This window comes from Seriola lalandi, unplaced genomic scaffold (genome assembly GCF_002814215.2).
Source record: "Seriola lalandi dorsalis isolate HSWRI2012SDOR001 ecotype SW California unplaced genomic scaffold, Sedor1 jcf7180002054425, whole genome shotgun sequence".
Taxonomy (NCBI): Eukaryota; Metazoa; Chordata; class Actinopteri; order Carangiformes; family Carangidae; genus Seriola; species Seriola lalandi.
This window is the reverse complement of record NW_019524978.1, coordinates 4,107,294-4,125,655: the sequence shown is the minus strand read 5'-3', so window position 1 is coordinate 4,125,655 and position 18,362 is coordinate 4,107,294. Positions and strand designations below refer to the sequence as shown.

Genomic DNA, 18,362 nt, shown 5'->3' with positions numbered 1-18,362 from the left:
CGTGACCAGAGTTAAAAGCTTCTCATTTTTCTTCTGAAATCCGAAATTCATCTGCAACACATTCACTGAACACACGGTAACTTATTTGTAATATCAATAGTTGTGGTCAGTGGTTTTTAAATGTGGTTGCTCTTCTCCCTTGTCTGCAAACGTCTTCATATCTGTGTTTATGTTTGCTTCTACAGTAACCTAATCCTGTTTTTGTATTTCTGTGTGTCGCAGCAGCCAGCCGGCAGAGTAAGCAGCCAACAAAATGAGTGTTATCAAGTATCAGTGCTGTTTTTACTGCTACAATCATGTGCCAGACAGAGATAGAGATGATGGAGTGAATAGGAATGCAAGCTATATAGAAGAAAAGAGAGGTCTTGCGCAGGCGAAAGAAATAGTGAAAGAATGTGATCCTGGAGGAAGAGGGAGGGAAAGAAATAGATAGAAAGACAGATATTGAAGTGATGAAGTCAGACAGATACTGAGAAAGGGCTCTAACATGTCACATGTGAGTGTGCCGGTGTTGCCAAAGAGAGGCTCTATTTTTAGGGAAGGAATGTACACAGAGGCCTCGTGGAAAGAGACCATAACAACAAACAGTGCGCAACACGCTCCTACAAAGAGACAGCCCCCTTTGGAACATACAGTCACACAGCATCAACACAAGAGAAAAGACGAACAAAGAACAGGAAAATGTCAAGACATCACCTTTTCTGCTGAGATCTTGTGTCGAATACAGAGTGAGACCTCCAGAAAGCATATAAAGAGAGAGAGAAGAGGAAGAGGTAAGATGTGTATTCTCGTAAAGCTTCAGGAGCCACAGGCAGCATTGGTTTTGTCTGATGTTGGCATGGCTTTGAATACATTTTAAGTAGATATGCATGAAACATAAGCTTCACCTTGTGTTCTACTTACCTTACATGATGAGGTGCAATTTCAAAGTGTGTGCAGTCTTCTGCTGAAGTTGACATTTGTATTTTGTTGATTTAAATGTACATTTTACATTGTTAAGTTTTGTCTTTTTTTTTTGTTTTCTGCACATTTTGCATGCATATCTATTGCAGCCAATGGAGAGGTAAAAGCTGCAGTCACATTCGTCAAGTTTAAAATTCAAAATGAAAACCAAAAAATATTTTTGAGGCTTTACATAAAATATTGCCACACAGCAGAAGCAGCACTGGTCTCATGAAAATAACATTTCTTCAACAGAAATAGTCGTGCAGGTGTTCCTGCAATAATCTGCCCAGACAACTAGTCTCCAAAAATAATTAGGCAGGGATACTGTAGGCGGGCAACAGTGCTGAACTGGGCCTGTGTGCTGAAAGGCAATGATCTAAATCCATATAATGACAGAAGTTAATGTTATAATTATGAATTGAACAGGTTTATAAATTGCTTGGACATATGTAAACTAGATATTTGGACTGTGATTTTACTGAAAGTTTACCATGAATATTTGTAGAATAAATTACTAATACATGACACAGAAACTTACTGAGTCTAATTCCTCTAGCCTGGTAGTAAAGTAATGTGTTAACTTGACAAAATACACCAGATAGTTGTCACTTCTGAGGCTTTTAATCAGAACATTATGGCTAACAATCAGTTCTAATATGTCTTATAAATGAAAGTTGTTGTTGAAAACAGAATCGCTTTTCTCTTTTTATAAGCACAAAGGACTGAAATTATCTAAGATCTATTTGCACATTAAAGTAGAGCTACAGGGAGTCGAGTGGCGCAGTGGGTTGAGCAGGCGCCCCATAGGTAGAGGCTACAGTCCTCGCTGCAGTCGGCCCCAGCTCGAATCCCGTATTGGACGGCCCTTTACTGCATGTCTTTCCCCCTCTCTCTGCCTCCCCATTTCCTGTATCTCTCTAATATACTATCCAATAAAGGCATAAAAAGCCCCAAAAAAATACTTTAAAGTAGAGCTACTATTAACTAATTTGATGTAGTATTGCAGACAGTATTTGACTGCTAATACAAACTTGCATTTCAGACAGTAAAACAAGAACATCATGGTGTCTCTCCTTAGAATGGACCAACCAGCAGTCAAAGTCTTCCACTACAAAGACAAAGAGCAGTCCTCTAACCTGCTGCTGCAGCTCAACAGACTGAGACAGGAGAAAATCCTCACAGACGTTTTACTGTGCTCAGACAACACAGAGATCCCATGCCACCGTAATGTCCTGGTCTCCAGCAGCCCTTACTTCAGAGCCATGTTCTGCAACAACTTCATCGAGAGACAGAAGACCAAGATTGACTTAAAGGGCATCACCTCAACCATTCTCAGTAGTATCATTGACTATGTTTACACTGGACTCGTTATTATCAGCATGGATATCGTGCTGCCTCTGATGCAGGCGGCATCCATGTTGCAATATGGCCGCCTTTTTGAGGCCTGCTCGGGTTTCCTTCAGGACCAGCTGAGCCCAGAAAACTGTTTGAGCATGATAAGACTCTCTGAGATCATGAATTGTAACAGTTTGAAAGACAAGGCTAAAGAGATGGCTATGAAGAGCTTCTCCGATGTGTCAGCATCCGAGGATCTGTGTGAGCTCTCCTTAACAGAGCTCATGGGATACCTTGAGGATGATAGTCTTTGCGCAGAGGAGGAGCAGGTCTTTGAGACACTTGTTGCCTGGATCCACCATGATCCCTTATCCAGGCGCGGTGCCATTAGCGACCTTTTCAAGAAAGTCCGCCTTCGGTACATCCACCCCACCTACCTCTTCCAATTCATAGCCAACGACCCTCTGATCCAGTCCTCCACCCTCTGCACAGAGCTCATCGAATCCGTGAGACGCCTCATGTTTTCTGTCAACACAAAATGCATCGGAGACGCAGCAGTGGACTTCAAACCTCTCTGGGTGGCACCAAGGCGCTACACCTACCATGATATGCTGGTGGTGGTGGGTGGCAGGAAGAACAACGAGCAGACCTCGAGGGAGACCCTAGTCTTTGATGAGAAGAACCAGAAGTGGCAGTGGCTCGCCAAGCTGCCCATTCGTCTTTACAAGGCCTCTTATGTTGCCCTTCACAGTGTGCTGTATGTTATCGGAGGCCTGACCACAAACACAAAGTGCAGCCAAGTCAGTACGACTGTCTACACCCTCTCCCTCAAGACCAACCAGTGGCGAACGGCAGAGCCCATGCTGAAGCCACGCTTTGCCCACCAGAGCGTCTCCTATCTCCACTTCATCTTCATTCTGGGCGGCCTTGGGCCTGACAGACGAGTGACAGACAGCGTGGAGAGGTGGGATAGACCATAATTACCATTAATCAAGAAATTCTGTTGGTTATAATCTTGACAATAATGGCAGATAATAACACGTCTCCATAATGATATCAGGTACAACAGTATGTTTAACCAGTGGGAGTCTATGGCACCCATGCCTGAGGCTGTGCTGCACCCAGCAGTGGCTGCTACTAACCAGAGGATCTATATGTTTGGAGGAGAAGATGCCCTGCAGAACCCTGTCAGAATAATACAAGTAATGTTCTCCAATCACTGAGTTTATGTTTTCATTTGATTGTGGCTTCATTGATTCACCCATCTGTCCATTCTCATTCATTCATTCCTTCATTAATTCATTCACTCAATCTATTTCCCTTCACCCCTGCTCCCCCTTCCTGTCTGTAGGTGTATCACATTGCCAGGAACATGTGGTCCAAGATGGAGAACAGAACGGTGAAGAATGTGTCTGCTCCAGCTGCCATTATGGATGACAAAATCTACATCATTGGAGGTAGTAGCAGTGATTAAAATCTTCATGTGCAGCACTTTTGACAAGGAATGTGAAATGTAGTTAATTAACTAATAAATACTGATAATAATGATAACCATATTCTCTTTGCTGCAACTCAGCAGCATTGATTTTTTTTTTGTGATGCATCAAATTGTAGATTTACATCACTACATTTTGATAGAGCCACACATGCAGCCGCTCTCACACTAATATCTGCCCTGTCACAGGATACACCAGGAGAATGATCGCATACGACACCAAGGCCAACCGATTCATTAAGTGTGCCAATCTGAAGGAGAGAAGGATGCACCATTCTGCCACCGTTCTCAATAACAAAGTATATGTCACAGGTGGACGTTACATCAACGGCCATGACACCATCGAGGACTCGGATAATTTCGAGTGCTATGACCCAAAGACAGACACCTGGACATCTAAGGGGACTCTGCCGTATAAAGTGTTTGACCACGGCTCCCTGACTCTGACGTGTGTTTCACAGACGAGGGCAATATCTTAGCTGAGGCAGAGAAGATTTAATGTTGTAATTTATTTTTAGTCAGTGTGTTTGAGGTCGAATTCAAATTTGAATTATATTAATTTGAAAGCAATTTATTTAAAGGAGCTACTTGTAGGTTTTGCTATTGCTACATAGTTAACATTAATGTCAAACTTCATTCCTTTACTCGCCAAGAACTGTCTCCAGTGGTGGAAAGAAACCTCCCATTTTGCTTCTATTTCCTTCACTGAAGTTAGCGTGCTAACCAGCTAGCTGCGGCCCAGCCGGACTGTCACTGTCTGATAGCAAGTCACTGTAGTGTTCAATCTGCCCTGAAGAAGTAGTGCTGCTCAGAGGGCGTCTTATAACCTCTTTTATTGAAAATGCAATGATAGCTGAAGCTCACGCAAGCGACCATCACCACCAACCGCTCCTTGCCAGAAACCACATTCGCTGGCCAATAGCCAAGACTGTCAATTGAAAAGCACTGATGCAGAAAATCTACTTGTTTAAAAATGCCTGATACATAGAAGCAAGCATACCTCAAGTGTGTATATTCACTTGAGTAATGTTTATAACTGAATGTACTTTTCTATGTTTTTTATTTAAAATCCAGACCTATGAAAACAAGCTATCCTACTGCACAGCCGCTTCTAAACTTGTCTGACTACACAAAGGGTAAAAGCGCTATTTTCATCCCGCTCTAAATCATGAGATTTCACTTGTCATGTTTAAATCCTGGGGCTGTGTACTGTTTGGTGCAAGTCAAAGCTTTGCTCAGCTGTTAGGTTTGAACCTGCTGCCGTGTCTGGTAAACTTTTGGATCACTGATCACTGATCATTGCTTTTATTCAAAATGATGCTGGAATTATTGTGATATCACTGTTACCAAGGGTTTCATGCAGTGGCGATATTTATAAACACAAAGGCTAAGAAATGTGTTAAAAATGTAGCTTTGGGCTGCATTTAGACAACTATTGGTAATGTTTTTAGTTTGTGCAGTTTTTCCACTGCTTTGGACCTATTGCCCACATATATACTGTATATAATGCACAGCATAGCTCTGCAACATTGTATATCTACTGTTGTTGGTGTATATTGAAATAATAACAGACTTTTGTTTTTTTTAAATGGTTTTCTGATACTTTTGTATTGTAATCTTTGTGGTAATAAAATGTCACTCTTTACATCTGACCTCTCTCCATCACTCCGTCAGGACAGTATGTCTTTACAGCCCTCAGTCAGTCGACTATAAATGCAACCTGAGCAGCACATGTGTCCCGTATGTCTCATCATGTGTCTGTTTGACCCCATTGATACTCCTGTCTACACAGGACTTCTACATGCTCAGGCAGGTTCCTGGCAATGTCACACAGAAGATAATATAGAAAATGTATCCTTTTACATAGAGCAAACCTAAATATCATCTTGTAGGAACATTTTGAAATTCTTTTGCTCCACCTGTCGCAGGTGAAATTAAAGTCAGCGGTGCCCCAAGAAGTCCCGGCTGGCTAACATGAGTTTTTATGTTTTTGCTCACGTCACATGGAGATGCACAAGAAAGTGGTCGGCAGATGCTGTAAGGACACTAAAGCCCGATTTAGCTGCCTGTTTAGCCTGCAGGAAGGATCTCATTAGCAATTCATTTAAGTGTTTTAAGGGAGTACAATTAGGACTTTTGGGATTTCTTCAAAAATGTCAGATAATGTAAGTGTGAAGAGATTCTGGTGATTCTGCTTTCTGGAAAGTATTATATCACCTCTTTTGAAATGATTCCTCAAAGTGAAGATCAGCAACAGCTAAACTGATTACATAATTTCATTCATCAATGACCTTCAGAAACCAATGTCAGCCGTTTCGGGTGGAGTAAACATAATGTGACCAGGAGATATTACACAGGGACCTATGGGCATTTCTCTGAAACCAGAAGTCACTGGGTCAGATGTTTCACTTATTCAATGCCAGCGAATGGAGACTAGAGGACAGTGGGTGGAGTGTGGCGAGAAAAGGCTGGAGGACTGGAAAAGCTATAGTGTATAGGTGATCTGATGCTATTTTGAGAAACAAACAAGAGGGCAAACGCTACACCACGTGAGGCATGTGCCCCGGCCGGTTGCTGCGCAAGCTGGCAGATGTGAGAGACGACTAGAGAGCGAGAAACTCATGAGCAGGGTTTCACAACAGAGAATCTGAGCGAGTGATGAAACTCATCCAGGAGGAACAGCAACAGGTGTACGTGTGTGACTGTGAGAGTGTGTGTGTTTGTCATTAAGGTTTTTGGAGGGTCGAGCAGGACTGACCAGCTGTCACAGCGAGTCAAAACATCACAACAAAAACAGGGATGACTGACAGAGTTGAAAGGCAGACAGATTATTCACTGACAACCTTTTAACTTGTTCTAATTTGATGTCTCATGCATCTATTTGGCTCAAAAATATTGACATACATGTGGGAGAGATTTATATTTTGGAAATATACAGATTGTGTATATTGATACTCAATGTTTATGGAAATCCAAACTAGGCAAGTATCTACAGCCATGTCTCATGTGAGATTTTGTACTCAGAAATAAACACAAAGTATGCTAGAGTTGAGGCTGATTAGAAAACAGGGGCTCCAATCCATTCAAGTAGATATTAAAAAGATATTTCAAATGATAATTAAAAACTTTGACAGTTACAAAAGTTCATGGCAATCCATCCAGTAGTTGAGATATTTCAGTTTGGATCAAAGTGGTTGATTGACCAACAGACCAACTTTGTCCCCCTAGATCCATGTGGTTAGCATAGCTAAAAACAAGCTAGAGCAACACCAACCAGAGCAGAGCTCTTCATTGTTTATGATTCAGTGAATAAACCAAACCAAAACTCCTTAGAGCCTGAGGTCATAGCTTCCTTCTCAGTCAGTCAGCCACCAACTGACCAAACACTTACAGGGACTTTCCATGTCATCCTGCAGTTTGGCCTGCTCTAGAAATAGATTTAATTCGACTTCAGTGACTCCCAACACACACACACACACACACACACACACACACACAAACACACACACACACACACACACACACACACACATTACTGTATACCCCCTGCAGTTCACACAATAATAAATTTTTTTAGTCTCCAGGTTCCTCTTTTTACTCACATCACTGTGGCTCTATATGGTTAAACACGGAACTGCTGAACTATTTCAGTGTGAGTCACTTCTGCAGTGGCAGCAATTATCAGTCATGATCAATATACCTAGTCAAAATACATCTTCCTAATGTGCTTTTAATATTCTCGTATGACGTCTTGTTGACAGATTGTGACAAATGGACTGTGTGTAGAGCTCTGTGACCTTTTGCATATATCTGGGTGTAGCATAAAAACCTCAGACATGAAAACCACAGATGCACCTGTTTCAAAAGCTTCAGTGACTGAACCTGTAATGAGCAATGCATTAATGTTTCAATGATAACTGAGACTGAAATATGTTTTTTCTGAGTGAGAACCATTTTTTCTACTTGTCTCATTCTTTGTGAATGTCACAAAAAGGGCAACTAGGTGAACTGAACAACAGGAGAAGAGGAATCAATAGAGATATTGTCAACAATAAGTTAAACTTCTAGCATTACAGGGTAGTTTGTAAACATCAGTGTGCAGCACAAAAACCACATAAGCCACATCAGCAACCCTGGTCATGCTACTCTCACAGGATGTGTCCCAACACAAGCGCTAGCTGAGCTGCAACACTGGCCTGCTGGTTCTTGGAAGAAGCGTACACTCGTTGTGCACCATGTGCTGCTGCTGACATGTTTTGCAGATTGTATGGTGTGTCCTGAATTATGAGGACCCAGAAAAAAAAACACTCTCTCTTTTTCCCTCCTCCTGCAGACAAACATGTAAGCAAACACTCATTCACTCACATGGATATGGACACACACACACACACACACACACACACACACACACACACACACACACACACACACACACACACACATGCATACCCACTGCTATGGCATTTTACTGAGAATGAATACACAGTGTTTTTCATGCTGCAGGGTTTTTAGGAAGTGAACTTCAGCCTTTTACACTTCAGTGATCAGGCGGGCCTGTACTTTAAATGACTACAGCACTTCCTCATTGATCCTTTTGTTACTGTTGTTACTGTATGCTGATGACAAATTCAATATACAACTCCTCCTGCGCTTTCACTACAACAATGGACGTGAAAACATTTTATTTTTCAGCGAGCTTCCTGCCTGTGAAAGCACAAGGTTAACTGACATGAGGAAGGCTATTAGCGCCATAAACACACAGATATAAACCTTGCACCTGATTCACAAAAGCCTCACAGACGAGTGTGTAAATATGTCATGTGTTTAATTAAGCTGATGAGAGGTGACCCAGTGCCCTGGATAGACTTAGTTACACATTATCTTTAATGGCACGGCCCAAAATAAACAAAATACCCTCAACCAGTCTTCACAGATCAGACGGTGCTGTTTTGGGAAAACTGCAATACAATGGTAAACCCCCTCCTGCAAGTTCACACATGTATACTCCCACACAATCCACAATGCAACCCAATACTCTGGAGGAATCCAAAGGGCAACTTCATCTATTTATAATACCAGGAGTGACTGAGAATCAGGGACTTTACAGCCACGTTACTGTGACACTATAATGTTTTCTTCCTTTTTATTTACAGCCACATAAAGCCATTACTGATAAGCCTGAGCAAAATACTTCCTGAACAGTAATTACTTGTATCAACATCAGTGCATTAGCCATTAAAAGCTGTAGTGAGACACAGTGTTATTATACCCCGGAGGTTTTCAAACTGTGGTGTCGTGAATGGGGTCTGTAAGAATGTGTAAGACTGATCATTACTCAGGACTGACATTGTCAGTGGTGAAAGTATTCAATAATCAGATCCTTTACTTAAATAAAAGTAGCAGAACCATAAAGTAAAAATATTTAGTTACAATTAAAGTGTCTGCAAACAGTACATACGTTTTACATGCTAAATCAATTTAAAGTATCAAAAGTAAAAAAAAAAATTTTAAATCTTGTGTGCACAAGATTAAAAATAACAATGGGACTTCAGGGGCTCTGTTGTTAGTTATGTTGTAGGACAAGCTACAACTTTATCATTCTTATTAGCATACTGCATGCCATGAACAAATCAAAACTGGACAGGTCTTATCAGCCACATAACACCTGTGTGAGCATACAGGGCCTTTAGTCTATAATAATGCATCAAATTTAATATGTTAATCATATATGTCTGGCCCGAGCCTTGTTTATTTCTTGTTGGAAAGTCAATCAAAAGAGATGCAAAATAACCACAAAGATTCACAAGATGACTATAAAGAGACTCAAAATGACAGAACAGATGCAAAACAACTACAAAGAGATGCAGAATGAGTTCAGAGAGACAGGAAACAACTACAAAGATACACAAAACAAACACAAAGACATACAAAACAAGTACAAAGAGACAGAAAACAACCAGAAAGAGACACAAAATAACTAAAAACATACAAATCAACTGGAGAGAGATGCTTAATGAGTAAAAAGAGGTACAAAATCATCACAAGAGTATGCAAAACAAGCATAGAGGAACAACACCAGAACCAAGAGATGTTAGATTAATCCTTTTTGTGTGTCTCTGAATTTGTGAGTTTTGTTGTTGGGGAATGTGGAAGAGGTGGGGCATGTCTGTGGCAAGGGGACATTGTCTGATACCTTTTTCCATGAGTACAGCTGTTAAATAAATGTGGTGAAGTACAATTTCCCTGTGGAATGTAGTGGAGTATTCATAGTAGTAGTATTCAGTAGTATTAGTGAGTATCATGATTGGAAATACTCAAGTAAAGTACAGGTACCTCAAAGTGAAGTACAGTACTTGAGTAAGTGTACTTTCCATCACTGGTCACAGTAGAGACAGTTACATAACTGCCCTCCAAGCTTTTTAACTTTGAAACACGTGCTTTCCTAACGGGGTTATCATGTCACACCCCTTCAGAATTAATTTCCTCGGTGTCTTCTGTCCCTGCGTTTTTCCATGACTTGAAGTTTTGTTACCTCTGCGCTCCTCTCCAGCACATTTTGCAACGCTTCAGTTGATAAACAAAGCCACGTGTTGCAGGGAAGTTTCCAAAGTGGGCGGACCTCATGTATTTCCGGGTTCTGAGTTAGAAGATATAAGAAGAGCTGCGCAATGACAACAGTAGAGCAGAAACACGTCCAGCCCAGAGTGCTTTCAAGAAGGGATACACAGTAACCCAAGCAGGGACTATTTCCTGATATTTTTTTTAGATTTATTTAACTCCACGACATCGAGTGAGGATGCCGTTCCTCGGACAGGACTGGAGGTCACCGGGTCAGAGTTGGGTTAAAACCGAGGAGGGATGGAAAAAGACAACAACAGACGACAGAAACAACAACGTCTCCGTGGAGAGGTTGGTCTTATTAAACAACTCCTGACATATGGCTCTGTTTCTCCAAAACAACACTTTTTGAAATTGCGCAACAGTTGGATGCGCCATCACTTCTTTAGTTAGAGAAAGATGGAGGGATGAAGGAGGGGGAGATACTTTGAAGAAAGTCCAAACAGCATTATGAACAAAGGCAGGGGGGACAGACAGACAGACAGACAGCAGGCCGGCACCTTCATGTTTTTTCCATCTCACTGAGCCCAGTGTCTTTGTTTTTACTTGGGGCCATGTTCCTTTTCCAGGCTAATCACTGAGCTATTAATAACCTCACAACAAGTGAGTGGATTAACAAACGTCTGTTGAGTGAGTACTACTTTACATAATGATTGCACACACACACACACACACACACACACACACACACACACACACACACACACACACACACACACACACACACACACACACACACAGAGTAACATGGCCTAAGGTTGCAGATAAAACACATGTATAACAGATACAGTTAGAAATATTGATGGTACCTTTGTTTTGATGCTAGTGAGTGTTGTCTATGCGGAAGAATGCGGCTCATGTAACTGAAAAAGCTGGACATAAAGTCTGCACTGTGTACTGAGATGAAGTGGGCAAATGGTGCCTTTTAATGAAATATGTGTCCTTGTGTTTTTTCAGCTTCTGCAAAGCCGAGCAGGAGGAATGTTTCAACAAGGAGAACTTGCTGCTTTCTCTCAGCTACGACATGGCTGCCAAGAAGAGGAAGAAAGACCTAATGAACAACAACACCAAGGTCCCCTGTGAGTCACACTCGAAGAGACACACAGTCTGACTTTTTCTATAAATATACTAAGGATAACACTTAGTGTGTGGGTTTATAAATCATATGATAATATACCAAAGTTGGGTTCTGGATCAGGAATATTAGCAGGAGAGACTCATGAGGATGTTATGTAACATTCACGAGGGGAGCACTTCCTAATAATAAGGTTTATTATTAATTATCATTTCATAAATTCATTTTTGATAACTGCACTCAGTCTGGAGTGGTATCTTATTTGTGATGTCTGCGTGTATTTGTCACAGTGCTCATGAGCTGCTTAATGAGGGCAGGCCACTAATATAAACATTCTGCTTTCTCCCAGATTTCCACAGGGAAAAGTGGATTTATGTTCATAAAGGAAGCACCAAGGAGGTAACAAACAAACTCATTTAGTTTCACATCAACTTTTCATATCATCTTTGCTAATGTAAACATGCAGAGAAAACTCTATACTCGCGCTTCAGATCGCTATCTAATACCTTGATAATTAAATTCTCCCAGCGCCATGGATATTGTACACTGGGAGAGGCCTTCAACCGCTTAGATTTCTGCAGCGCCATCAAGGATACAAGGAGATTTAATTACATCGTGAGAGTGAGTCCTTATCCCTTCCTTTTCTTCCAGTCTCTGTGTTTGTCTGCCTGTGTGGGTTTTAAATGGATGTTTTTGTCAGTGGCACAGAAGGGTTAAGGTTAAGAGGGTGTGTAGGCTTCTGCTTCACTCTTATCAATGCTGTGCAGACAAGGGTCTCTCAGTGGTAATGATACTGACCCAGGGAGTGTATGTATGTGCTTGTGGTAGACTAAAACTGTGATAGCATAACATTTTTCTGTAAGAGGGTTGCTAAAGCCATTTGGCATCCCTAAACCAATCCTGTATTGAAGACAAATTCCTATATACCACTTTACTAGTTTAAGAATTTTATAAACTCTATGTCTGCAGTGTAAAACGGATGCACTGAGTTTTCAAATTTCACATTGTATGTAGCATTTTCACTTGGGATGCCAAATAACGTGACGAAAAATGTCCACTCAAGGGGAGATGTGTCATAATCCTTAATCATGATATCATTAAGAGTGATGTAATTACATTATGGGATGTCAATAGAAAATGATTCAGTTTAAATTCAGAGCTTTTACCTTGCACATCAAAATGTCACTGCATTATACTGATCTATATACTGAACACCGGCTCTCCCACATGTGCTCCCATGTGAGCTGCGTGTGCCCATGTCCTCCTGTACTGTTGGAGGTGAGGATGGGGGGGGGTTGGCAGTCAGGAGGGTTGAGTAGGGGTGACAGTTGTGCGGTGAGGTGCGACCACCTGACGGGTTTATGAAACCAGACCCGGTGGTTGTCAGGTGATTTAGACCCCAAAACACAAACATAGACAGACTTGCCTCTGCCAGACTTAAGCTTCTTCCTTTTGTGTTGTCTCCTAGTCTGTCTCACTTTCCTGCTTTCCTATTGAAGTGCGAACTTATTGAATGTTGTGGGATGAGAAACCAGTTCAGGCTTGGTCAGGAGGAGACGAGGTAACTTTCCATTTTGGCAGGACAGTGAGATTACAGCGGATCATGTTTTATGAGTGTTTTGTTGTTTTTATGTACAGCCATGAACCCATAAACACAGGTTTAGTATATCAAGTTCCTGAGATATCAGAATGCAAAACAATCTGATATTCTACAAGTGATCAAACTTTTTAATCTCTTTACACTTTAACTTTCCACATGTAGTTCGCCATTTGCTAGAGCCTCTGTTGGAGTTTTGGATTACCCTTTCATTGCAGGCCCCAGCTAACAAGTGCAGTGTAGTGTGCTAAGACCAAAGAACAATATGGCTGTGTAACATTAGCGTCTGGTCTGGACATGGTGTCCTAGGTCACTGCTCTTCACTGGTTGTGTCTGATGTTATTTGTAGGTTCGTTTAACTCTGTCTCCGTTACACAGATCAGGTTCTTCCACAAAGAGACAACAAGTGGTCCTCTCTCGCTTTCTTGGAGCAGACAAATGGAGGTTATTTCAAGGAGACAGAAACCTTTAAAGTGAACTTGTTTTAGCAGGGGCCATCTTATCTTCCAATACTGTCTGTGTGTTTGTGGAAAAAAAGTGTGAGCCACGGTGCCAAGCTATGGAGTGCAGTTTAGCGAACAGCGGGGGCTAAAAGTAGATACGGAAATGCACATTGTTCTGCCTGGCTGCTCTACAAAGAGAGGAGCACTTGATGAGCTGCTAAAAGAAGCAGGGCATGGGATTAGCTTTTAGGAACGGAGCTGGAAAGAATGAAAAACGGGAGCCAGGAGGGAGAAAAGAAGCTTAAAGTTGGTAAAAACGGACTGGGAGGTAGAGGATGTGGGAGAGAAGTAATTTATTCCAAAGCTGGGTATTATTAAGATCCTCAAACTCATCACCGTTTTATTTAGGATATGGCTGAATGCTTGCTTGCAGTAGGTGCCATTGTAGTAATGAAGTTGCATTTCATAGTTTACCTAAAAGCACCCCAATATGTTGATGTTTGTATGATGACAAAGGTCAGGAGCTTCAGTCAGAGTTGAGTTTCTCCATGATGTCACAGCATCTGTTACATGCCAGACATGCCACCCTCGAACCCGCCGTTTGTCGGCTAGCCAGTGGCAACAAGCGCGCAGACATACACGTAAACACACGAGCTTGTTTGCATGGACACACAAGTGCACACACTCTCGTGTCAAATGATTCAGCTAATTCACATGACAGGAGTATCAGGAGTCAAATGATTAAAAGCTTGTTTGTGGAGGCTGATGTTGTTGACGGCCTGGGCTGCTTTCCAACACCTTTCCAGTCGCTTCTTACCCCTGACGAGACTCTGATCAAGAAATATCAGAGGCAAGAATGTTGTTGGATCCAGCTTCAGTTGAGAGTAAAGACCAGGTGGAACCGCTCCAAATTTGTTCTAGACAGCATTTATTGTTAGGAGCGCAAGTGCCTTTGTAAGAATGCAGCATAACAAACATTAAGTAATGAGGCAATGGAACAGAGAGTCTCAGCAGCTGACAGGATGAAAATTTATGTTGTGTTTCTTTCTTTCTGTCTGTTTTCTTTCTCTGCTCCAGCTTCTGGAGCTTATCGCCACGTCCCAGCTCCCCTCGCTCAGCGGAGTGGCGCAGAAAAATTACATGAATATTCTGGAGAGGGTGGTACAGAAAGGTGAGACCTGTCGCTCTTCTCTCAAGTCACTCAACTAGTTTGCCTCAGAGTTCAAACAAACAATTCACCCCTGAATCTATTTCATTTTCTTTTTTGGTCAGTTCAGGTATATTAGACTCTTTCTTTGTAATGGTTATAAACAAAAACACATGTAGAGCAAACATGAAACCTTCCTGCTTTGTTGTTTGCACCAGTAGGTTAGGAAATGAGCCCTGACAACATCTAAAGAAGGCAGAGGAGTGAATCTAGTGCTCTAATGGCACAGAGAAAAACACTGACAGTCACCAGATCCCTCTGTAAGCCACAGTGTAAACTAAATGTTCCCTCTGATAAACACAGATTCAGGTTGTTTAGGTGGCGTTATGGAACCTGTTGGCCAAATATTATGATCATCTCAAGAGGAGAGAACAGCAATTCCAAAACATTTAGTTTAACATTATGATTTTTGACTATTCACAATAAATATTTTACTGTTTGGCTGTTGGCCTGTTTGTTACTAATCTTTCTGTGACACTCGGAGGGTTTAAGACCTCACTTTTGGTCATAATTGGAAGTAATGATTTGAGCTCAATGAATAGCTTCTGATTTCCTCCTACAGTCCTCGTTGACCAGCAGAACGTCCGTCCCATCAAAGAGCTGCTGCAAGCGCTGTACGTCTCGCTGTGTGGTCTCGTTCAGGACATGGGCAAGTCTGTCCTGGTGGGGAACATCAACATCTGGGTGCACCGCATGGAGAACATCCTGCAGTGGCAGCAGCAGCTGGACAGCATCCAGATCAACAGGGTAGGGCTGTACCCAAAATGCAGGACCACGAGCTGAACTCAAAAGTGCTCAAATTTTGTCAAATTTTAGGGATTTAAAGAAAGCGTTAAAATATAATTTCATTTATATTCCACCTCCTGTTTCCTGCAGCCCACATCCACAGGCATGACCCTCACTGACCTGCCCGCAAGCCTGCAGCTCAACATCATGCAGCGTCTGTCGGACGGCAGGGACCTGGTCAGCCTGGGCCAAGTGTGTCCAGATCTGGGCGCCCTCTCTGAGGACCGGCTGCTGTGGAAAAGGCTCTGCCAGTACCACTTCACAGACAGACAGGCATGTAGAAATGAATGGGTAATCTCTAAGCATGTATAGAATGAGAATATTGCACACACACACACACACACACACACACACACACACACACACACACACACACACACACACACAGAGGTTAGTTGTCCTCAACCATGTCACTGCTTCAGCTGAACTACTTGATACCTGAGACAGTTAAAATAAAAGAGTCATCTTCTTGACATACATGCCATTAAAATCTCTCTGCAAGGAGGTAAAGCATCTCTGATAAACTTGACTTGCTACTGGAAAACAGGGGGCTGCAGGGGGGGGGGGGGGGGGGGTGCATACTCACACTCACACTGCAGTAACTTTTCACCATGTGAGAAAGCATGCACTTGATCAGTGAGTGAGACGGTCTCAATCTATAAGGTAAAGTAGGTTACAATAAAGTTTCCTACCGGTCCATCCATTAAGGCTACCAAAATCTGTGTTTGTCGAGTAGTAAATGTGGTGCAAAAGAAATTCTGAAGAAAGCTGACATTAAAGTGGATATTTCAAAGTATTTCTCTGTGTTTGGGTCATGTCTTAAAGTCTGTTTTCCTCTTCTTCAGATCCGAAAGCGCCTGATAGTGTCAGATAAAGGTCACCTGGAGTGGAAGAAGATGTACTTTAAGCTGAGCCGCTGCTATCCTCACAGAGAACAATACAGTGACACCCTGCACTTCTGCACACACTGCCACATCCTTTTCTGGAAGGTAGTATATGTTTTTTTTCTCTTTCATTTTGCACTTGATCAAAGTGGATATGAAAGTAAAATGTCACTGTTTGTAAAGCTGAAGATAAAAAGGAAAAACACTAGACTTTAATATCGACGGTTGTGTTTCTTTCTCTGTTTTTGCAGGACACAAACCATCCCTGCACAGCCAACAACCCCGAAAGTTGCACCATGTCCCTCTCCCCTCAAGACTTTATCAACCTTTTCAACTTCTGATTCCACGCAAATCCAGATGAACTGACTGTACATACTGTACATAGAAGTGTACAATGTTGTTTTTGTTTATGGCACAATCAATTTTTGGATGTATATTTAGTCGAGGTTTGACTGGAGGGGGGCTCAGCGGGACAATTATGCAATCAGGATTCTTTTGGAAGAGTACACAGGCTGCTGGCAGGTTTCACTGTTGAAAGCGAGTGAATGTGACAGAGAGAAAAAGAGATGTTGGAGCCGTTGTGTTGTTGATGTAGGAGAGAGCAGAGGAGAAAGGGAACACTCAGCTGTCAGAGTTTAGTCTTAGTTTAATGTGGTTTTTGAAAAGACACCTCCAAATTAACACTTTTTATTTTTACCTTAGCTGCGTGCACTTGTTTTTCCCAATTTGGAAAATTAGATTTGATTTCTGGTTTTCAAACCTTGTAACTGTTATTTTCAACACGAGAAATAGGAAGATGATTTGATTTGTTTAAAATTGTGATTTGTTCAGTATGACATTACAAAGCCTGCTCACATGGGGTATGACAGTGTGTTTGACGTTCAGATGAGATTAGCAGTAATATTCAGTTTGGCACTGGGATGAGAGGAGAAAATCTTGATTTGCTGCACTACCTAGGAGATAATGAATGTAGGAAAGGGAGTCGGTAATTAATCATAAGACTGAGTGATGATTCTTTGATATGTTAACACACCACGATATCTTTTCTATTTTGTTTTGTTCTTTTTCACTTTTATATGGATTTGATATGTTTTGTTTTTTTTTTATTAATTGTGTGTTCGTGTTCTGCTGCGGCTGCAACAGCAACAGCACCTGAGTGCAGTATTACCAAAGATTGTAATCACAGCCACTATTACAATGGTGTGTGCCTTATTGTGAAACTTGAAACTGGTACAGCTTAATCCTTGTTTGTAATATTTTCAGATCCTGATGCTGTTTTCTTTTTGTTTTTTGTTTTTTTGTTTTTTTTTAACATCATCACCAAGAGTGGTATTTAAGATCTGAGGCTCTGGTACCAAAGTCTGAAACATCGTATTTTTCTGTAGCCTCCTGCATGATTTTTTTTTTTTTTTAAACACACAACTGATTGTGTTTTTGTATTTATTTATTGAGATTCTGGCAAGTGGCTCAGCTTGCACTATTGGGTTTGAAGAAAGGCAGTGTGACCCAGATTTTCCACTATCACTGCTTAGACAGTGAGGAATGATGTACATGCTATGCAATGCGTTTTGTTTATGTTCTGTTGAATAAATAAACAAAAATAACCATACATGTAGCCTTAATTAGATTTTTCTCAGCTCAACTGAAATGGGCCTCCTGCTGGAGGTGAACGGGAACAGCCCTTTTGTTCTCCTGTTGCTAACAGCAAATGTGTGCTCTCTGCTGGACAAATTATGAACTGCAACGTAGTGATTAAACAATTTAGAAAAAAGGTGCCCCGCATCATCAGGACAACAAACTATCTGTGAGAGATGATGTTTTCTCTGCCTCTGAGTTTCCATCACTATTCACACCTGAGTGTTTCTTACTGGAGCAGAAAAATGAAACTACACTTAGATGATGAAACATTGAGCTGAGACTCAAAAAAAAACAAAGGGAATTCTTAACAGGAAAGCATCTCAGCCTACTCGAACAATG

General features: G+C 41.5%; 2 protein-coding genes across 3 annotated transcripts; both read left to right on the top strand.

The window, feature by feature from the left end:
* The first annotated feature begins 152 nt into the window (after positions 1-152).
* Positions 153-5,420, top strand: klhl38b (kelch-like family member 38b). 2 transcript variants are annotated; one of them, XM_023410575.2, is made up of 5 exons: positions 153-773; positions 1,988-3,244; positions 3,341-3,482; positions 3,632-3,737; positions 3,965-5,420. In XM_023410575.2, the coding sequence occupies exons 2-5, from the start codon at positions 2,007-2,009 to the stop codon at positions 4,252-4,254; spliced, it is 1,776 nt and encodes a 591-aa protein (XP_023266343.1). In that variant the 5' UTR covers positions 153-773; positions 1,988-2,006; the 3' UTR covers positions 4,255-5,420. The 2 variants fall into 2 exon arrangements, with proteins under 2 accessions (XP_023266343.1, XP_023266344.1); XM_023410576.2 differs by having other exon boundaries at positions 154-773; positions 2,024-3,244.
* A 5,019-nt stretch (positions 5,421-10,439) lies between these two features.
* On the top strand, positions 10,440-17,994 carry fbxo32 (F-box protein 32). Its single transcript, XM_023410577.2, has 9 exons — positions 10,440-10,684; positions 11,351-11,472; positions 11,818-11,867; positions 11,997-12,089; positions 14,586-14,679; positions 15,278-15,462; positions 15,592-15,774; positions 16,347-16,490; positions 16,637-17,994. The coding sequence occupies exons 1-9, from the start codon at positions 10,572-10,574 to the stop codon at positions 16,724-16,726; spliced, it is 1,074 nt and encodes a 357-aa protein (XP_023266345.1). The 5' UTR covers positions 10,440-10,571; the 3' UTR covers positions 16,727-17,994.
* Positions 17,995-18,362: the final 368 nt, after the last annotated feature.